The sequence below is a fragment of the Mustela nivalis genome (genome assembly GCF_964662115.1).
Source record: "Mustela nivalis genome assembly, chromosome: 7".
Lineage (NCBI taxonomy): Eukaryota > Metazoa > Chordata > Mammalia > Carnivora > Mustelidae > Mustela > Mustela nivalis.
The window spans coordinates 4,998,203-5,021,107 of record NC_139026.1 but is presented as its reverse complement, the minus strand read 5'-3'; the positions used below and the strand labels follow the sequence as shown (position 1 = coordinate 5,021,107).

At 48.2% G+C, this 22,905-nt stretch overlaps 1 protein-coding gene across 7 annotated transcripts in view; it reads right to left on the bottom strand.

Annotated features, from left to right (window-relative positions):
* Window positions 1-22,905, bottom strand: part of EFCAB6 (EF-hand calcium binding domain 6) — a 220,566-nt gene that overhangs the window by 48,825 nt on the left and 148,836 nt on the right. For all 7 annotated transcript variants that reach the window (XM_082738840.1, XM_082738846.1, XM_082738842.1 and 4 more), the window contains 3 exons: window positions 13,343-13,439; window positions 9,088-9,206; window positions 940-1,134 (listed from right to left, as the gene is read on the bottom strand). In XM_082738840.1, coding sequence (XP_082594966.1) covers window positions 940-1,134; window positions 9,088-9,206; window positions 13,343-13,439 — 411 coding nt within the window. The remainder of the gene's footprint in view (window positions 1-939; window positions 1,135-9,087; window positions 9,207-13,342; window positions 13,440-22,905) is intronic.

Genomic DNA, 22,905 nt, shown 5'->3' with positions numbered 1-22,905 from the left:
AGGCAGAGAGGCAAGCAGGCTCTCCGCTGAGCAGAGAGCTCGGCATGAGGCTCGATCCCAAGACTCTGGGATCATGACCTGAGCCAAAGGCAGAGGCTTTAACCCATTGATCCACCCAGGTGCCCGTGTCATGTATTTCTTACATAGGACATTAGTAACTAGTTTTAAACTAGTAAGGCTCCCCCATCCCAATCCGACCCATCACCTTTTGACAGCAACTTCTGGTCTCTGAGGAGGACTGGCATACACTTCTGACAAAATTCTAATCACAACACACATACTGGTTAAAATGTCATTTCCCATTAGCCCTTGATCACATTTCCATAGTCTTTGTGATGCTAATTGAACAGGCACATACTTTTTCATATTCCTTGGGGCCCCATTGTATAAGCCAGTGTACCCACTGGGATCGCAGGTGTCCCTTTTAGCTGTTGTTGAAGACATAGTGCAAATCGTGTCTTCCAAACCGCTCAACTGTTTGCTTCTACTACATTATTTCCTTGGGGTATAGTCCCCCAAGTACTACTGAGTTAAAGAATATGTTCGTTCATTCATTCATTCATTCAACAGAGGTTTGCGGGGTGTCTATGGGGTGTCAGGTACGGTTCTGCACTGCGTGAACTTGCCTTCTAGTTGGGCAAGGGGCAGAGCCCAGGGGTATAGTTTAGTAAACACCTAAAATGTTCTCCAGGGTGACCTACAGAATAGGAATAGGTGTGAGACTGTCACCTGATAAGGCAGGGTTGGCTCATAGCGTTTTAGCTCCTTTATACTCTGTGACCTGCTGCTCATTTCTAGAATCTACAGCAGCAAAGGAGTATTAGAATTTCATGACAACTTTGTGGGCACTGGGAGGTACCACTTTAAAACCACTTTTGCCGCAAGGGTATGTCGAACAGGTGGCCCCTGATCGCAGGGCCACGATACTCATGCGCGTACCTGACCAGCATGGCCCTGTCCACACTCTGCTCCAGCTGCTTGACCTCCTCCCGAATCTGCTCGGGCTTCGTGAAATGACCCATGAAGTTGAAGTAGTCCTCTGCGTAGGGCTGATGCGTGTCTGCTGAGTAGTTAATCCCCAATTTCTGTAAAAATTCTTGGTAAGTAATATGCCCTCTTCCCTCGGTGTCATAGCTTTGAAAACAAACAGACAAGACCGTCATCAGTAGCCACCATGGTGTGCGAGCTGGAAATACAGACTCAGGACCCAGACCTGATCTGACTCTGCATTTGACAAGCTCCCCAGGCAAGGAGGCACAGGCTTGTCTAAGTTGGAAACCCGCTGCTCTCATCCATGGAAAGGTCACACCTCCTGAGAGGTGACCTTGGCCACCCAGGAGAGAGCAACCAAACTCATTCACTTGTCCGTCTGTTAGAAAAATGGTTGTGACCACAGAAAATTAAAATCAAGACTGCCATTCATTCAACAGTCTCTTTAAAAAAATATTTTTTATTGAGCACCTACATGTAAGGCAACTATGCTAAAGTTTAGAAGAAAGTCTTTCAAAAAGCCTATTCAATCTTAAAACTTAAATAAACGAATGCCATTTGATTCAAAATCCCCCATTTCCTCTTTGAAGAGATGCCAATTATATACAACCAGAGAGCGAGCCCAGTAAGGAAAACAAGATAAGAACTATGCTATGTACCTTTTATGTCATTTTCTATTATTGAGATGCTTCTGAATTACAATTCATTAAAAAAAAAAGGCATAATGGAAGGTTTTTTAATCTCCCAGCATTATTCAAATAGAATAGAATTACTTCAATAAAAAATTTTAAGACAAATTGCCAATTTCCCTTAAAGAAAAAAAAAGCATTTATTTTTACGGAAAGATCTTGATCCTCATCTGACCGATAAAAATGGCATTTGCGGACGTGATTTTTCCCAGACGATTTCCAAGCTACACGGGCCAAGACTGTATCTGAACAATGTCGTGGGCATAATTCTCTAGCAGGTTCTTCCGACGCTTTTCTGAGCGTGAGTACAGGCGGCTTTAATGTGTGCGGCCAAGCTTCCCTCCGCTCGTTACTGACCACACGTGGAAAAACCTGCAGGATCCCATGCTTGCTCGCCTCCGTCCAACACACAGAGACCTCTGTGACCGTTTCACTGGAGCAGGGGGCGGGGGTGGTGAGAGGAGGACAAGGCATAGGAAGTGGAGGCAAACCCTTCATGCCCTTGTGCTAAAACCCGCAGAGCATCCCGGGAGTTGGCATGACACCCGTCCTTCCCCAAGGCCAAGTGGGCTGTTCCCTGAAGTACCTGCAGAGCTGGGTGGCGGGGGGGGGGGGGGCGCTTCTTCTCCACTTGTCACTTCTGTGTCCTACACGTCTGCTACGTGTCTGACTTCCACCTGCCCTACTGGCATCCAGACCCACTGTGATCAGGTACTGGGCTTACAAGGAAAGGAGGTTCTCCTCCAGCAACTGGGAGGCAGCGCAGGGTGGAGATCTCCAGGCCTAACAGATGCTCACCCGCCCTGAGACCCTGGCAAGGCCCTCGGCCACTCTGGGGCTCCGGTCCCTCCTCTGCGAGCCACTGAAGGCCTTCCTAGACCCAGGTCTCAGGCCTGTGCCCCGACTGCTGCTCTTACGATATTTACGGGACCACCTGAGGCCTTTCCAGGTGTCTGTCATTAGTGCAACCTTAGTGCTTCTACCCCCACCCTGCAAATGCCATTCTACCTTGTATCCAGTGAATTTGGTTTCTTTTTTTTTTTTTTTTTAAAGATTTTATGTGTTTATTTGACAGAGAGAGAGAGAGAGATCACAAGTAGGCAGAGCAGCAGGCAGAGAGAGAGAGAGAGAGGGAAGCAGGCTCCCTGCTGAGCAGAGAGCCCGATGTGGGGCTCAATCCCAGGACCCTGAGATCATGACCTGAGCCGAAGGCAGAGGCTTAACCCACTGAGCCACCCAGGCGACACTTGGTTTCTAAAACAGAACCAAGTGACACTCCCACAAAAGGAGGCCCGTGGGGTCTCTGGCAGCCAAGGTAGGACCTGTGGTCTGGGCAAGTCCCCATGGGGCTTCTAGCAAACAGCTCTTCCTGCCGCTGGTGGTTAGACCCTAGCTGCAGAGAGGGCAGGTTATTTTCCATCCATGTCCCCAGGAAGGGAAGGGGAAGGGGTGCCACTTCTGAGCTCCTGGGGTGATGCCAGGGTCACACCTCTCTCCCCGAACTGCCTCGGGCCTGACTAGCTTGGGGCCAAGCAGAGTGACGTGGTCCCATGACTTTGCTCAGGACACCCCTTGAATAAAGCTCTCCAAGGCTCCCTCTTCCTCTAGGAGGGCTCCTGAAAGACCGCTGTGGAGACCACTCCCTGACCAAGGACCCCTCTCTCTTCCTAAGTCAAAAGTGCTGTGTCTCCACTTCCATCTGGACTTCCTCTGCGCCCACGGTGAGGATCGATGGGTAGATGTGCCATGGGGAGTAGACCAGGGCCCGGCACCCAGCGAGTGCCCGCTGGGGTTTGCCGTGGCCATTCACCATCCAAAGGCTCGACCGCATCTTTAGAACGTGCCTTCTGTCCCTGCTGGACGGCAAGTTTCTTGAGGGACAACCACCAGCGACCACGCCATGTTACCCTTTACAACAAACTCCCGGCGCCGGGCCACAGGCCTCGTGAAGCTTGGTCATCAGTCCCTGTCTGCTGAGCCACTGCGTACAAAGGACACATGTTCCTAAGGAAGCACATGTCATGCACAAGAGATTACTGACAACAAACTCTAAATCATGACACTTGAACTGAATGAAAAGACACTTCTTAATTACTTCATTAATAAGGATCATAAACATTCTATTCTCCTCGCAAAGGAACAGAAGACCAGATTGCACAATTGCAACTAAAATATTGTTATGAAAGGTGATAAGAAGAGAGTCAATTCAGCTGACACAACCTCACCCTTCATTATATAATCCCTTGTGTAACATTTTAAAAAATCAACTTGTCTATAAAGGTTGAATTTTAAAATGGCTCAGCAACAGATGTGCCAGCGAAATGTGCCCATGCACAGAGGACCCGTAAAAGCTTGCATTTGCATGTGGCCATGGTCACTAATTTACGACATAATCCAATTCCTCTGCCCATTTATCGCACATCCAGCAATTCAGTTCAACACACGATTTGAATACGTTCAGATCCATGGCTTTGCTTTGCTCCAAGTCTTAGTCCTTTATGCCCAGCTCAGGCATGACTCTTACGTCACTGCTAATCCCACCGTCTACCACCTCTGACCCCAGAGTTAGAGGGTCTGACGACCCCGGCCAGGCAGCCGAGGCAGATGTGTCACCTTATGCAGCTTGGGACATACAAATCTTCTCAGGTGTCACCTGCAAGGGCGGTCTGATGGCTCCCATCCCTGTCCTTCAGGGTACAGCCTCCCCTTGCCCAACTTGGCCACGGCCACCAGGGCACAATGAGCAAGTCCTGGCGGTGTCCCAGGTTCTGGGGCCATCCAGGGCCATGATCTCTCCATGGTGCTCCCCGGTGAGGGGTGGTCTGGCCTTGAATAAAGCCTCCTCGGGGCTCTGGGCCTCTGCTCACTGGGATGCCCGTCCTCCACCTCGGGCTAAGGACAGTTTATCAAGACTCAGTTCAGGTCTCACATCACCCAGGGTTGTCAGGGGAAAGGGGATCCCCTCCCTAAACACCAGTCCAGCTCCCACCACCCGCGCCATTGTGTTCTGTGCTTACCCTCCCCGCCGAGCTGCAAGCAGCCTACGAGTGGGGGCTGCCTCGTTTCTGGAACCCCAGCCTCCAGTACAAGGCCTGCCACTTAGAAAGTTTCAAGAAATTCCCGCTTCGTGATTGCTTGGATGAATGAAGGAATGAATGAATCCACTTCCATCTTGTAATTCATTCTTAGCAGTCTCTCCAGAACCACAGCAAACACCCGCTCCTGAAATCTCAGTCCTCCCAGCTCCTGATTGGGCTTCCGCGAGCAGGTTCCCTTTCACACCAGCCTCCTCCAGGCTGGAACATTTTGTTCCTTTCATCCTTGATAAGCCAGCCTACGTCCTGGCTCACTTCACACCCCACCAATCGGGCGCTTCTCTATCTGTCCAGCTCCTGTGCGGTGATCGGGGGGCTGCAGGGCAGCCCTAGACAGCGGGCGGGAGGGTGTCCCTTTGGGGCTGAAGCCCACCCAAGCCCATGCGATTCTACAGCTCTGTAGACGCCCCCGCAGGGTTCAATGAAGCCACAAGCTAGAAGCTGGCTGGCTCCCCAAACCATCACTTGGAAGAGAATTGTCCAGAAGAGCTGGTAAACGCGGTGGACGCTGGGTGAGTGAGAAACAGAACGTCGGTTTGCTGAGCCACGGAGCTGTGGGGCTGAAGTCATTAATTTCCTTCCACAGCACAGACCAGACCTTCTAGACTACTCTAGATGCTCTAGAACAGTGCGCTTCACAGGTGCTTAATCAACGTGGAGTGGATAATGGACGCTATCTTTTCTTCTTGTCTGCATTCTATATTTTACTCTAGTTTTTAATTTGTATTTTTGAAAGGGCAGAATGGTATTTGTCTACCCATTTCCCCCTCTCTATTCTGGTGGGGGGGCTTTCCTGTTCTGACAAGCAGACTCCCTGGGCTGGCAGCGTGTGTCACATGGGTCCCAGCTGCCCACGACTTCCATGTGTCCCCGGGGTAGAACGCCCCTTCCACGGTTAGGACCACTGGAGGAGGCTCCTGGTGCGTGACAGCCCCCGACTGGCCGGCAGCCTCTCGCCAGCTCAGCACCTCCTGCTCCTCAGGGCAGGGGTGGACGTGGGGTGTGGAGCGGGGCAAGGCAGCTGCCGTCACCAGCTGACACGGGCTGGTTGAGAGGCACAGGCCAGGAGGGTGAAGGCGGGTGAGGACCACTGGCTGAGATCATCACATCATGCACAGAGAATGGGGGGGAAGGCCTCACCACCAGGTCACCATTTATCGTGTCTGCCGAGAATGTCACGGGTACTTTGTTGTTGTTGTTGTTTTTTTCCCTTTATGCTTTTCTGGATTTTCTGAGACTTCTAAAATGGGTATGCGTTCATATCACAATTAGAAAGGAATTTCTAATCTATAAGATCTTTTTGCTGCCAGTTTTTATGCTTCTGTATGCCAGGTAGTCTGCCTCTACCGTTTGGTCCCCGTCGCCCTCCTATCTGAGAGATGACTGAAGCCCAGAGAAGGCGAGCCACTGGCCCCCCGTCACACAGCTCGGGGTGGCCATGGGACCAGGTGCAGTTCTTGTTTGGAGCACGGCCCTCGGCGAGGCCCACTAGGCCACCGCCGGTTCTCTTCCCGGTTTCTGCGGGAGCATCTGATCTCACATAACCTCCCCTTCCAGGCTGCAAAAGGCCTATTTGCTCTTTCTAAATCTCTCTTGCACCTGTCACTTCCCTCCCAGTCCTCCCCGCATTGCCAGGAAAGCTCACCACTTCTCATTTGGACCAGTGACAGAGTCCCTAACTCGTCTCTGTGCCTCCCACCCAGCCTCCTGTAGGTCGTCCTCCCCACTACGGCCAGAGTGATCTTTCTAGGACACAGGCCTGTGTGGGTCTTTCCCTATTAAACACCTGGCTTTAGCATAGGGTCCCCACACTGTCCTGCCCTTCGTGATTCGGATCAGCGGACGTACGGCCTGCAATCCTGCCCACCCGAGAGCCACCTGCACCCTGGGCACCCGGTTATTCTGCAGTCCTGGAATGTGACACCCTCCGTTGCCCATTAGCAGAGACGTTCCTCTGGTGACTCTCAACCCTACGCTCATCCTTCTGCACATCTTCTGAGTGACTCCCCCAGCGGCTCGCGGGGAGCTGTGCCGGACAGAAGGCGGGAAGAGGGCCATTCTGGTTACTTCCATGTTCTGCTGTGGCGGTGGCCATGGCTGCTGCTCTGCACATGGCTGAGATTCCAGCAGATTCTGAGGCTGCGCGGGGGTGGAGGCATCTTCCTGACCTTCAAGAAAGACTCTGTTTCTCTTTTGCCCTTCAGTCCCGGGTTGGGGAGCAGTTTCCTGATCTCTGGGTGACCCCTCCCCCCACACTGTGTGAGCCCACTGGGGCAGCAGCCTCTGGGCTCTGAGTAAGGCCACATTCCCCCTTCAGACTTCTGCCCTCTGACATCTGTATCAGTCACTGTATTCAGCCCTGCTTGGCCAGAGATGGTAGAGTGGTTTCTGCTTTCCCGCCTAGATCCTGGTATGACCATTCCTGAAGCTTCTTCTGTCTTGAATACCCCTCTCCCTTCTTCCAAGGAGGTAATTCCACATGTGACAGATGCCATCATGGGTTTCCCTGTCATCATTTGTTTTTTGCTCTAGGACACACATCCACACTGCTTCTCCCAGAATCCCTTGCAGGTGGAAGCAGCCACGTGAAGGAACTCTGGCCGACATTCTGTCGGCAAGGTGATGGCCCCATTTCTAGGCCTGGTCTCTACAAGGCTGACCACATGGTCCTCTGTGCTCTTTCTCTTTCTCTGCTGGCAGACACAGAAGATCCAGGGGTGGGTGGGACTCCTGGCCCCTGAACGATTTGATGTCAGACCCCCTCCCCCAACACTGACACCCACACTAGGTGGAGACGTTGTTATCAGGACAAGCCCCTGAGATGTCGGCCCCATTCGTTCCTGCAGCTAGCCTCCCCTGACCAACACACCGCTCAGACAAATTGAGCAGAGCAGAGTGAGGCACAGAGACACTAAGTAACTTTGCAGAGGCCACACAGCTCTAAGGACGGAGGCAGGAGCCATGACCACACGCCTGGTGGCAGAGCTCTCCCTCTCCACCCCTCACCGTCCACGGGGTACAGGCAGCTGAACAAACGCAGATAAAATTCTGACCTCACATAGTTTTCAGCATGGGGCAGACATGTGTACATTTAATAATGTCAAAAAAACGAATAAAGAACCCCGGAACCATTCCAACCTCGCTCCTACCGCGACAGCTTCCTTCTCCTCCCACTTTTATCTCCCATGGTCCCTCCTCTGGCATTTGTCCCAGGTGACACTGCCCCAGCATCTGGGTTACTGCTTGTGTCCCCCCGATGGGTCCCTATCGGGACCAGTCACCTTTCATCATCCAAAAAGCCTAGGGTGAGAGGTCCATCCATGTGTCCGTGTACCCCAATCTTTTGGTTCCTACTCATTCCATGTGCCGAAAGGGAATATGAATAAGGAGCCTAAACTGGCCCCGTGTTGGAGCTGATCTAAAAAAATAAGGATTCTGTAAGAACTTCAAGTTGCTTTTCTAAATTAGACACAAAACAGCCCACCTAATTCTAAACTCGGCCAACGTTTCAGCCTTCCACTTTGAACAGATGAAAAGCTAAAAAATTACATGAGCTGCTTGGTGAGTCTGGCCCTGAGAGGGTGTACGATACTGGCGCGCCGTCCTGGGGGAAGGCAGGCGGCGGCGAACACATCATGAAGATGGAGGTAATTCAGAGATGGATCCGGAACTTGGAAATGGACCGCATTGTTAGCGCACCTTGAAACTCAGACATCTACGTGGGGAATATTGCAACTGGGGGCCTAATTCAGGAACAGCTAAATCTAAAATTCATTTTGAAAAATGTAACCAGTATTAGATATTATGTCCAGTTTAAGACACCCTCGGGAAACTTCTCCAAGTTGCCAAAAGTTTGGTTATTTTCTCTCAACAAATTACTTATCTAGAAAACAGTTGTGCGGCACTGATTTCCATCTTTGGGCAATGGGGAGAGATGGTTTCTCCCCTTAACCACTGCGACTCTGTCTGCTGCGCTAGTTGTATTAGAATAGAGTCTTTGGAGAGTGACTTAGTTTTTTAAAACGATACAAGTTTGGACTTGAACTTCCTGTTCCCTGCAAATGCCAACCTCTCCAGTCTGGTATCCATGACGAACGTTTTACCCCGATTCTCCATGGTCCTAAAGACCAGCCTCTTGGCCAAGGCTGCTTTCTTGAGGGGGCAAGGACACAGGACAGACACAACCCAGTGGAAACCTTTCCAGGCCCCGCATCGCACCCTCAAGCGGCATGCCAGGTGGGGGCTCAGTCTGCCGCAGCCAGCAACCTGGGGCTGGCAGAGTCGCGGGGGCCGGACCTGCAGATTCCACTTACCGCATCCAGAGCTTTTCAAATTCCCTCGGCGTTAGGGGAATATCAAAACCATAGAGCGCGTTCTTTACGTCTCGCCGCCGAAGAATGCCGTTGCCCTCATTATCAGTTTCTATAAAATTCTAGAACACGACAAGACAACATTTAGTAACATATAAAACATGTTCATGGCACTCTAGAGGATTGCCAGGAGTCAATATCTCAAGCAATCTAAGATATTTCTCTCCCCATCCACCGGCTTCATTACTTTTTTATCAAAGTTCCAGATGCCCTGGCCATTCCTGTGAAGGAGGTAACACAGCAAAATAGACACCAGTATCACATATGGAAGGGGCTTGTTTCTGGGTAATGAGTGGTCTCAGGTGTGTGGTTGGGCTTCTTCTCCTGACCAATGACTTGGGTTCAAAACGACTAGAAAGAAGAGTCAAGCAGTGCCTGGGAAATGAGACTGTAGCCCTCCGGCCCTAAGGGGGGATAAGGCGCGTGAGACCCCAGCTGTTCTAGCTTTTTTAATGTCGCCGAGGGGAGCAAAATGTATCTGGGGATTGTTTGGCCATTTAAGAGAGCCACAGACTAAAGGTGACGTGTGGAACTTGGCACTGACTTAAGTTGTTTGCACGTAAGAGCTCATCTGACACTCCTCGTGACAACGTTGTAGAGTCAGGGTTAGGATTAGGGTTAGGGTTTCAGGAAATAATACTTACAATAGCATCAAAACCAGAAAGTCCTAAGAACAAATCTTACCAATGATTGCAAGACTGCCGCACAGGAAAGTCTAAAACTTTATTGAATGATATTAAAAATACCAAAATAAATGGAGATATACTATGAGTACAAACTGGAGAGGCTCGTATAAAGACATCATTTCTTTCCCAATGAATTTCCCATAAATTTTGTTCCTTTGTGCAACTTAACAAACGGGTTCATAAACTCTTCAAGAACAAGGAGGCGGCGCTTGCCTGCCAGCTGATTAAAACGTGTTACTCAGTTATGGTGACTGCAGGGACGTGGTGTTGGTGCCAAGACAGACAGAATGAGCAGTGGAAGAGAGTGATGACCCAGAGACACCCACGGGCCTTGATGCAGGACAGTGGTGATGCCATAGGTCAGGGAGGGAAAAGATGACCTTTAAGGGGCTCGGCAGCTGGGTCTCCCTATGGAAGAGTGGAATCAAAGCTGTGTCTCCCCACACACAGGAGACAGGTGGTGTGGATTTCAAGACCACAATGTGAACGGCTGCCCTGGAAAGCTGCTAGAAGGACCTTGGAAAGCTGCTGGAAGGACATCTTCACAACTTTGGGTGGGACACAGTTTCTTGGATGAGACCTACAGGGACATGTTAATGCATCTGACTACCTCAAAAAGAAGAGCTTATATTTGCTGAGAGATACTGTATGAGAAAGGTGGAAACACAAAACACACACCGGGAGAAGACACTTGCATCATGTATCACTTATCCCAGACCAGGAGCTGAACTGTCATACGAGTTCCTGTTGACTGATGAGAAATAACCAGACGACCCAGTGTGAAGACTTACAAGCAGGCACTTGACAGAGAAAGGAAATCAGACTCAGGAATAGAGGAGAAGGTGTTCATTCTCATTAGTGACCCCATTAGTAACCCGTAGTTGCTACTCAGCGTTGCAGTGAACTACTGTCACGCATCCAGTGTGGAGGAGAAGAGAAAGTCTGACGGTCCCAAGGGCCATCACAGGAGAGCGGAGTCAATGGCCCACAGAGCCGAAGCTAGTCACCGTCTTGGCCCTTGACCCTGAGCGGGCTGCGCCGTCTCACACACGGACAGTGTTCTCCGCCTTCATCTGGATGGTGGGTACGTGGCAGGACACAGCTTGGGATGCATGTTACCATCAACGTACCTAAACTGTGCATGTACCTTACTATTATGTGTATTACAACATCTATACACTACGTGTGTTCGTGTATATTATACACACAAATATATACATGCTATATATAATCTGTATTCTAGTCCACTGTACGTGTAATATGTATTCTTTATACATATAGTATGTATTCTAGTCCACTGTAGAGTCACAACTTAAAAAACAAGCTTGAAAACGAGCCACTGCAATCGTAATCTACACCATTCCTTAGCGCCCTTCTTGGTGCTTATACCTCTGTCTCTTGGGGACAGAGACCATGTCCTTTGTTGGTCACTGTGTCTTTAATATCCTGCAACTGTGCATCCTTAATTCATAATAATGTTTGCTGAAGAACTCAGTGAACTTGTTTTCTGAAACCACTTCCATGGGAAGGAGCCCATGAGGCCGTCCAGAATGGGACGATGCCTGTGTGCATCCGAGCGCTCGGCCAGAGGCATCCTTGGCCCAGCTTGGCTGGGCGGCTCGCCGGGGCCCGCAGCTCCCTTCCGCTGCAGGGGTGCGCCAGGGGGGCCCCCCGCCCCCGCCTCACCACCAGGCAGCTGTTGTAAAGGCCGCTAGTCTTAGTAGCTATGCGTCACTGAACTTTCTGCAGGTTCAGAATTCAGAACGAGTGCCTTCAGAGCTTTATTCAAAATAAAGCAAGAGTGGGCAGAGCCATCTGATAGGCGACCATTGGGACACACAGCACCAGTCAGTCCTGCGGGGTCCGGGCGAGATGTGGGGACGGGCAGGACGCCTGACTCCCAACACAGCAGCCCCCCACACCCCTTCGCAGCCGCTCTGATTGCTCTTCCTCTGCCACCTGCCGAGTCCTCCTCCCTCCCCACACTTCTGCCAGGCCCAGTTCTAGAAGAGACAGACCTGAGGCTGCTGGTTTAGCAGCAGAGCACTCCGGGGTCCCCGAGCCTCCTCTGAACACACTGGGGGTGCCGTAGAGTATCAAGGGTAAAGATGACCTTGAGAACAAACAGGATTCAAGATGTGGAGAGGCGAGTGCAGAGGACCTGCTTGCAGCCGTGGACACAGAGACATGGGGTGGGGAGGGTGGGGGGTTGGGGGGATCACCAGCCCAGGCCAGGGCAGGCCCGGGCAGGGAGCAGAGGAGGCCACACAGAGCCATCCTAGAGCTGGCGGGGGAAGCATTTCAGGAAGGATGGATGCCAGAAGACGGAAACAAAGACCTCTACGGCCCTCTGGTCGCACCCCAGCATCCCCAGAGCACCACCTGCTTTGTTAATTAGCTGCCTGTGCTCCTTGACTGCCACCTGCCCTGGCCGGTGAGCAGACAGGTGGAAGCAGACAGACCTTTGTTACCACCGAACCCCTGGCACAAACCCATGCTGCTTAATCAAAGTGGGGCAGGGTGCGGAGAGAGAGGGCAGCGGAGGGCGGAGGGAGAAAGAAGGGACAGAGGTAGTGGGGAGGAGAAGAGAGGCAGGCCGAGAGAAGCCGATGAGAGGGCATGGCGGATGGTGTCACACAGGGTTCTCTGCCCTCTCCCAGCTGGCATGGCTGTGTAGCCGCAGCTCCCAGCCCAGAGCTGGCCCTTCCCAGAGGAAGGCTCTAGAAGGCCAGCCCTGCCCAGTGGGCGTGCGAGGACTCGTTCCATGTGATTTGCACCCTGGGCCGCTGCACAGTCAACTCTGAGCACGGAGGACTGGGGAAAGGCAGCCCAGGGGCGGCCCAGGACTTACAGGACAGGACATCCTGTTGTGCACAGACCTTGCAAGAGACAAAGATAGAACAGAAAGGACCAAATGAAGCAAAGTGGAGGCATTCTTCACAACAACGTGAAGATACCTCCATTGTGTGGTTTTAAAGATGGTCCCCAACGTGAAGCTATTGTGTCCTTGCTGCGTTACAAAAGGAGGACCCCACACTCCAGACTTGGGGTGAACCCAGTCTTGCATGCTCGGTTCTACTGTCTTGGGGGTGCAGCTGCCGTTAGGTCATGCTGCTGTCTCAACACCACATCAGTGTACGTGACTGCCCGTCAAGGGTGCGCACCTTCAGGACGTGCTTCCTACAATTGTGGAACGTAGGAATAAATACCACTTAAAGATGCATATTTTGAACTGTGTAAATATAATATGACAGTGTCATTTCTTTTTAATTTTTAACTCATATCAAACCTGAGATAAAGCTAGGAATTTCTGTCCATGTAACTCCAATAATTAGTCATTTTTCTAAACACCAGTTGACCTTGAATGTGAGATTTTAGAAAAGTATTTTAAGAAGAGCAGAAGTCACTGATTGGGTATACAAAGACTGGATCGAAACAGATTGATTATCCCGGTGATCTGGGAACACTGAAATACATTTCCTTTCCTTTTAAGGAAATAATCATTTTCTTACCTTAGATAAGTCTGACCATCTGTTTTTTGCTTTGGTAACAAGATACTGATGAGCCTGTTCACAAGCTAGTTCTGAATCTGCGACCTTCTGTTTTGGTCTTAAAAGAAAAAAAAATAAATAACTGTGTTTAAATTTAATGGACTCATTAATCTCCCAAGGGGTTCCCCATCCGCGTTCATTTCAAAGACACCGCTGAAGTCTGTGATTTCACATCTGGTCTAACTTAATTCCTAAAATACAGTCTCATTTCCCCAGCTGTATGTTAGGGAAGTCTTCTTAAATTTTATAAGTCCTTGTTTATTTTCAGATAAATGCTGCTCAACTTTTTGTGCAGCTCACAAAACAAACAGGGCTCATTTATTCTCTGAAGGGGAAAAAAACCCCACAATAGAATAGTAAGTATCTTCAGAAGAAAACAGCTAAAAACTTTTATTTCTGAACTCACACGCTGAGATGACTGGCAAGCTAACTTCAGGAACAGTAGGGGCGGATTTGCCTATTCCTCCGTCCCCGCTGCTGTGCACAGGTTGGGTTTAGGGTACATAAAATGATCAAAACTCTGTTATTTCCTTACAGAATGATGGACACAGAAGACACTGTAATAAACACCCGGTGCTTACCACTGGGGCTAGGCCATGGTGAGGGGCGATGGGGGCTGTGGCTGGAGAAATTTGAAATGCCTTGAATTCTTCCACTAAGGAAGGGGTGTATGGAAACCTATAAAATCTTTCCCGACTTATTCTTCTGTAATTGTTTTGCTCCTGGGGACACCTCTCACTCCATTTCTGGGCACCCGAGCTTTCTGCACCCACATCTGCCCTTGAAATACTCCCCTTGCAGATACAAGAGCACCAGATACGTTCCTCCAGCAAGACGGGCCATGAAGACATCACCCCGACGGTTTCCTGAAATGGGTACCATCTGAGGCTGCGCTTGGAGCCCACACTTGTGCTTGGGCCCGTCGGGTGATGAGCGCATCTTGCCCGAGAATGTGTAAGAGGGACACCTGACTGAGGCATCCAGCCCCTCAAAGAAATTTCTCCTTACGGGGCCCAGGAAAACCAGTGCGGGGGACAGACCACAAAGAAGCTCCATGTAGACCCTTTAAACAAGTATTATTTCTGGTTCTGCAAAAGAACTGACTCTAAGAAATAATGTCTAAAGTCAACCGCCATGCGGATGCAGGCATTTGTGTGCTCCAAATGATGGAAGTCAAAGGTTTATGTAATCCCCAAAGAAGGGTGGCTTTGAACATGACTGTCTGGGTGACGCTCAGGTCGGCAGCACCATGTGGGTTTCTGGGGTACTGATGGCCACGGTGAGCTCAGGGACCGGTGGCGGCTGAGCGCGGCCAGTCAGGTGACCCGCAGGATCTCGAGATTTCCCGGCAATGCCAGCATTACCATCCCACTTTGCAAAAGAGGAAGCCGTTGTTGAGAGAGGCTAAATAAGTTGCCAAAACCACACACTGCCAGTTATGGGAGCCAATCACTCTCAGGTCTCTGACACCACCTCACTACCATTTTTGCTTCCATCTGAAGCTACAGGTTTGGTGCTCTTTTAACTTCACTCTTTGTAGGACAAGATCCATTAAATATTACTTTTTTTTTTTTTTTTTAAGTAGTCTCCGCGTCCAGCATGGAGCCCAATGTGGGGCTTGAACTCACAATGCTGGGATCAAGAGTAGAGCTGAGATCAAGAGTTGGATGCTTAACCAATGGAGCCACCAGGAGCCCCCAAATATTACATTTCACAGAGGTGAGGGCCACCTTTGGTTTTTATGCACTGGGAGTCTTCTTGCCACTGAGCATTTCTGTCTCAGCAAACGCAGCACTGCCAGCATGCTGCTGAGGCGCCCAGGCTGGAGAAGCGGAGCCTGCGGCTTCCTCCCACCAACCAAGGCTCTCCTGGAAGCGCCACTCTGTCCTGCATTTCACAAACAGATGGCAAACCAGGTCATGGCAGCTAGAATCAACAGAGCAAGCAGTACTGAGTGCTCTGCCTGGCTTCTCCTTCCAGTCCCTTCGAAGAAATGCTGCTGCTCCCTGACAGCTGTCCTGGACCACTCCTCCCATTCCTTGATGATCTACAGTGCCCTGCACCTGCTAGTCACCAGGTTCATTGGTGGCCGTGATCATCCTGGAAACCTACACCGGGATATTGACCTGTGTACAACAGAGAAAGGGTCTTATTTTAATTACATTAGCTGTGAATTACATACACAGTGACTCCCCCTGTTTGGCAAACACCAAGTTCTGGCATTTACTCAGTCGGCAGGGTACTGAGGACCAGCAGCAGAGTGGGTGGGGTCTCTTCCCTCTTCCTTAGTTACCATTTGAACAGACCAAATGCGATGGGCCCAGTTTCATTCTCCCCCCTGGGCAAATGCCGGTTCATGGGGGCCCATGGGTAAACCAGGCGAGCATACCCCCCTTTACTGAAGCCCTCACCCCAGGCTTTAAATTCACCAATTACTTCTTTATTGCCGAATCCAGGGGTCTTTGCTGTTCCATGTGTCACTGTTAATGATCTCTCCCCCTCTGGTTGCCTTCCACATGTTGCTCTTTAAATGACCCCATGGTGGGGGTTGGGGGACACCTACCCTGGGCCCAGGCAAATGTGTTCCTTCAGTCAGTGTGATTTTTCCCTCCCTCCCTGGCTCCCTCCACCCTTGACCAGTCCTCTCCTTCCATCGCAAAGTTTATTCTCTCTTCTGAAAGGTCGTCCCTTCTCATGTCCCCAACCGCCCCCTGATGCCCTTTACCCACACGCCTGTACGGCTAGTGCTATAACATCACCTGCTTTTCTGTTCCATCTCTCTCCAACTGCCTACTGGACTTCACAGAATCATGGAATTTCAAGGGTAGAAAGGGATCCAAAGGTCGACCAGTAGTTCACCACTAGAGGTTTGAGAAGGTTGGTGGGATTATGTTGCATATTCACAATTATTGCTTAAAAGGGCTGTAGGTCCAGATGATGAGTATTCCCCTGCCTTCACCTTTAGACTCCTTTTAAATGCAACCTGCACCCAGAGGTCTCACCTAAACTCCCCCCAAAGGATGCGGATTCTATGTCTGCAAAGTCAATGTACCTACACTGATCTCACTATCTAAACGCATATCCAAACAGCCCCCACCAACCTGATTTCTCTTCTAGGCCATTAGTCTTGATTATTTTCTTAGGGACCCACGCTCAAACCAGGAACTCCTATGATTTTTCCCATCCGTTTCTCCCCTGTCCCATTTTACATACCAGTCTCCCCTAGAGAGATCAGAAGGTTTTTCTGTGGCCTTTTCCAAACTATTGGTTTTCACTCCTATTCCCTGGCTCTTTAGATCCTGATAGTCAGGAAGATACAGTCTTCCTATTAGCCAGTCTGTCAGACACAAATATATATGAACTCCTACTATGTGCTGCTCTAGGTCCTACAAACACACTGACCAACAATATGGACATAGCCAACATCCTCAAGGAGCTCATGCTGCAATGGTGGGAACTTATAACACACATGGGAAAATGAATGAATCAGATAACTTCAGATACTTCACCCATCTCAAGATGGGTGAGAGGGGAATCTTCAGCTAGGAAGGCCAGGGAGCAGCTCTTTGAGGCATGAGTGATGAAGAGGCAGCTGTGTCATCTCAGGGACTAGCACTCTAGGCAGGTCAGGAGTCCTGAGATGTGCCTCTGGTCCCAGTTAAAAAGGAGTAAGCACAATTCCATCCTCTCTCCCCCACCGATTACAACTCAAAACTCTAGAGGGAAGACAAAAAGTAACCCTGAGGACACTAAAAAGTAAACAATAGGAGGCTGATGGAGGGGGAAATCAAATTTGAAGAATGACTGATAGACTATGAGTTTCATGCGTTCTTAACTGCCTGTATTCCCAGCTTAGGCTTAAGGGCACTCCTGATTCTGGAACCATGTAGCAGGCATGGACGAGAAAAGCTCCAAAAGAAAGCCTGTTCTTCTGACCAAAGAACTTGGAAGGAGGGTCCTGAAGTACAGAGTATGGTGGGAGAATGCCTCTTGTCTCTTCACTCTCCCAGTCCTGATGCCAGGACTCCCAGTTATAAAACTGTACTTTTGTGACAGGGCCAGCAGCAGTAGTGGCCAAGTAGGTCCCTAAGACTGCAACTCTTCTCTTTCACCAGAGGACACGTTCTGTGTTCCAAGAATGTGGAGGGTATCCACATTATTGTTTTTCTCTCATTGTGTTGCCCTGGGGGTGGACCCAATCATAGGAAGTACATAACAGTATAGATAGGCTAAAACCTAGTTTCCAGTCAGAAGACCAAAAACCAAGGGCTTTTCTTGGGGCTGGAAATTATGGGGAGAAATAGGAGAGATCTGGAAAATGGGATGCCCAAATCTGTGCAGGAAGTCCCAGGTTTACCTCTGCTGTGCATGTATGTGAAACTAGCCCAAAGCAGCAGAGCAGAAACCTTGAGAACTTGACTGCTACGTAGTGAAGACTTACTGCCATGGCCTTGAAACTAACCTCACAGGGAAACTACAGAAGGCAGGTCAAGACATGCAGTCTGAACCTAACTGGATTGATTTTCTGCTTAAAAAATAAATATAAGGGCCACCTGGTTGGCTCAGTGGGTTAAGCCTCTGCCTTCAGCTCAGGTCATGATCTCAGGGTCTTGGGATCGAGCCCCACATCAAGCTCTCTGCTGAGTGGGGAGTCTGCTCCCCACCCCCCGCCTGCCTCTCTGCCTACTTGTAATCTCTCTCTCTCTGTGTCAAGTAAATGAATAAAATCTTAAAAATAAATAAATAAATATAAAAGAAATCAACATGCTACTGAGGATTTTAACAGTGTCCATGATAAGATCCAAAATCACTTGGTATACAAAGAACCAGGCAAATCCCAACAATTTTCAAGGTAAAAGACAACAGAAGCCCAACTACAAGATGGTCCAGATGTTTAAATTATCATATTTTAAGGCAGCTATGATAACCATGAAGTAAGAGTAAATGTCCTTGAAGTAAGTAGAAAGACGGATGTTCTGAGCCAAGAAATAGAAGCTTGAAAAAAAGGGCTGGGGGAAGACAAGAATCAAATGGAAATTTTAGTACTGAAAAATACAACTGAAATAAAGTTTTCACTGGATTTACTCAATGACAGAATTCAGATGACAGTGGAGTGAGTCAGTGAACTTCAAGACAGATGAATAGAATTAACCCAATCTGATTCACAGAAAAAAAAGGGAGAATAATATAGCCCCAGGGACATATAGGGACTTGTGACACAAAACCACAAAGTTTGGCATTCATGTCATTCGGATTTAAGAAGAGGAGGAGGGAGAGATTGGTACCAAAAAATTTTAAAACACAAGGAAATAATAGCTGGAACCTTTCTAAACTTGATGAAAAAATAAATTTAATGATTCAAGAAGTTTGGTAGCCCCCCAAAAGATTACAAAGTCATGCTCAAACACATTATACTAAAACTACTCAAAACCAAAGATAAATCGAAGGAAGTCTTAAATGCAACTTGAGGAAAATCACAAGTGCCACCATGGGGGCAGGACCACCTGAATGACAAAGACTTCTCACCACAAACCATGAAAACAATGGAATCAAATTCACAAAGTGCTGTGAAAACAACTGTGTTAACCCAGAATTCTATACCCAGCCAAAATACCTGTTAGGACTGAAGGAGCAAGAGACATCTTCTCAGTGAAGGAAAACTAAGACAATTTGTCTCCAGTAGACATGCTCTAAAACACCTGCTGAAGGAAGTCCTTCAGAGGAAGGAAAAATGACAGCAGAGAGAAATTGAGAACTTCAGAAATAAGGGAAGAGAAGCAAAATGATAAGTATAAATACACTATTTTTCTCAGATATCAAAGTGCATGAAGCATAAATGGATAGAATGGGAAGGAGGCATAGACAAACACATACTGGTTTTGGAGACTTTAACACTTTTCTCTTAGTAATGGATAGAATGAACGGAAAATAAGACCACAGAAGACAGGAACACTATTAAGCAACCTGATCTCACTGGCCCACTCTACTTAACAAGAGCCAAATACACATTATCATCAAGGATCCATGGAATATTCACCAACACAGACCGTCTCTAGGGCTGTAAAATGAAGCTGAACAAATGTCAAACAATTAAAATCACACAAAGCATGTCTTCTGACCATGACAGAATTAAACTAGGAATCAATCACAGAAAGATAATTGGAAACCATGCAAATATTTTGAAGTTGACAAAAACACACTTTTAAATAATTGTGGATCAAAAGAAAGTCTCTAGGGAAATTGGATAATATTTTTAATGGAATGAAAATTAAAACCATAACATATCCAGGTCTGTGAAATGTAGCCAACTCAGTGCCTCTAAGGAAATTGACAGCATTTAAGGTCTTTCTTCGAAGAGAAAGAACCCAACTAAAAAAATCCGAGTTTCCAAACTTAAGAAAATAAAAAAGAAGAGAAAACTATCCTCAAAGCAGGAATCATAAGGAGAAATCAATGAAATTTAGAAAAACAATAGAGTACAATCAATGAAACAAAGTGGTTCTTTGAAAATATCGACAAAATGATAAATCTTTAAAGCTAAACAGATCAAGAAAAAAGGAGAGAAGACACCAACGACCAATATCAGAAATGAAAGAGGAGATATCACTAGAGACCCCACAGATATTAAAATAATAATAAAGGAGGAATACTATGAACAACTTTATTCCCACAAATTTAACAGCTTAGGTGAAATGGACCAATATCTGAAAAAACACAAACTACAAAAACTCGTTCAAGAAGGAAGAAAAACTGTGGATGATCTAACTATTAAATTAATTAGATTCATAGTGTGAGTACTTCCAACAAAGGAAGCTCCAGGACCTGATCACTTCTTTGGTGAATTATATCAAGTATTTAAGGCAAAAATAAAAATTCTATACAATCCAGAAAATGGAAGAGAACTGGCATTCTGGACTTTCAGCATTTCTTAGAGATCCTTCAAAGAGCAACAAAAAAAAGTGTTTTCTTGATGAGATAAAACTCATCCTATCTTGCAATACCACATGGGTCTTTGACCCTTTCATATATATTACAGGATCTTAGTGATCTTGATTTCAAATTTACTGATCGATTTCATTATCCTAAAAAGTGGTCAATCATTACTCATTGTTTCCAACTATTCTAAGAAAAGAGACTAAGAGAGTAATAAGAAAACAAAAAATGAGGGAATTGCCTAGCCGATGACATGATACTGAAACGGATCACTCCCCAGTCTCCTGATCGTACTGCCCAAAGTACACCAGCATCTTTCAAGAAAGTATAAAAGGAGACAGCACACCATCTTCATAGTTTTGTTAGTTTTCTTGAACACAGTGAGAAATCCAGAATGCTTATTTCATGCTCAAATGGCAGAAGGAAGAAAACTGAGATAAGAAGATGTTTCCCAAAGATCAGACGAGCTGGAAGAGGAATGCACACAGGTTCACACTCCAGATTCCAGTGAGGATGGTGAAACTGACCAGATAAGCCAGATCTCTTGACAAATGAATGATAAATTTCTAAGAACAAAAGGGAAATTTGGTATTTTAAATTCAACTAGCCATTCAACAGGAAGGATCTGCTCATACAATATTTGTGACAAGAAGCTGGAGCGTTTAATTTTGCTAAAAGGACACGTGATGGTGTTGTTCCACCGCCTACGGTGTACAGTCACCAAAATGTACTGATGTGGGTTGTCAGGAGATACATGGACAGGCAGGTGTGTCTGAAACAAGGGAAGAGACTGGAAGGGAAGAAATGATATGAAAGTGAAACAAGTCATTGGACTGATCACTCTAATTGGTATTTATACATCTAAAAATGAAAATATTTGCAGTTACGGAAGAAACAAGATGGTCTTACTCTCTTCAATAAATTTACTACCCTCAAAGTTTTCAAAAGTATTGTGTTTTGATAATGCTGGTGGAAAGTAAGGGCCCAGAAGGCAGAGGAGCCCCAGCAAGAGGTTGGGATGGCTTCCAGAAAGGGATGGCACTGAGGTTTGGCTGGGGGAGGAGAGAGAGGCTGGTTGGGTGTTTGGGTGAAAGAGGGTGAGGTGTCTAGGCAGAGAAAGGGGCCCTTCCAAACAGGCACCCTGGGTTCACATTTCAGCCCACCACCCATCACCTGGGTCCTTTATCTGGAAAGTCAAGTAGTCGTGCCTTCCCCCTGCCCCAGGGTACTAAAGGCTGTGTCTTCATGAAGCATGGGCATGGGGTCTGGCCATGGGAGGGTCCGTTTTTCTAAAGCAGTGCCTTAGTTGGGGTTTCTGTGCTGTCTCCGCCAGACCCTTGGAGGCCACACCGGGTCTCCCTGGGCTGTAGGCGCGCCTCCTTTACATCCATCCTCTATTCTGGGGCCGCTGAAGGATCTTTCCGCTGTGCGAGGTGATCCCCTCCCTGCACCGCACAAAATCCTCTCCTGTCTGCTGGAAAAGGATGAACTCCTTTGGTCCCTTCTCAGCTGGCCCGCCTGCCTCTCCAGGACTCCCCCCGGCCCCCACCCCGCCCCCATGCATGCCACTTCCACACCCAAATCCTCTCCCCATTTCCCAAATGTGCTTGACATTCGCACCTCAGATTTTGTAAATGCCGTTCTCTGGCCTTGAACCACCGTCTGGTAGCCTGCACCCAACAAACCCTACTCTCCCCGCAAGATCCCACTCAGATGTCCCACTTCTCCTGTGTGCCTCGAGCAGGTTTAGCTGCTCCCACCTCTGTGGCACTCCAGACATCCTCACGTTTCAGTGTAGCTTTTAATTTTTGTCCTTGTCCCATAGACAGCCGTGATCTCCTTCAAAAGGAGCCTTATACATCTCTGTATCACCTTGGCCTGGGGCAACGTCTAACACATTGCAGACCCTCAGTAAATGTTTGTTGAATAAAGGCACACATACAAATAAGAAGCTTGAGTCATTTGAATGGGAAGATGGCGCTTTGTGGTTGAAATTTTCTAGGTTCGTTCTGCATACATTCTCCAGAAAATTCTTTGGGAAGGATATTTTTGTATTGTTTTAATGTTAAGCAATCAAGTCTCATATTAAAACTCCTCAGAACTTGAGCAATTGGAAGCAGGTGTCCAATTCACATGCTATGTGATCATTTCGCTTAGAAAGAGACTACAGTTGTTTTCTCTCTGGCTGGCTTTTCTGAAAGTGCAGGCAAAATAAAACCAACGAATTTGAGAGAAAAATTAAAGAGCGATATCAGAGGGCCTCTGCAGCCTAGCCAAGTATCATGCAATCTGGCCCAGCAATGGGGGCTCCTGAGGCCCCCTCGCTGCAGGGAGCTCCCTTGCCTGGTGGAAGGAGGGGCCACCAGTACCTCGAGGGCAGGACAGCTAGTGAATGTTACAACCATGCAGAAAACATGTCCCTGCATTGTCATAGTGGATGGAAATGCTTCCAGAAATAGAAGGAGTATCCTTCTAATAATTGGTCAAGGAGTAGGTGAATGGCTTCTTCATTCAAGCCCATTGGCATTCAACAGATCTCAATGGTTTTGGCATCGCTGTTACCACTTAAGGGGGCGTCCGCTGTCACTGGG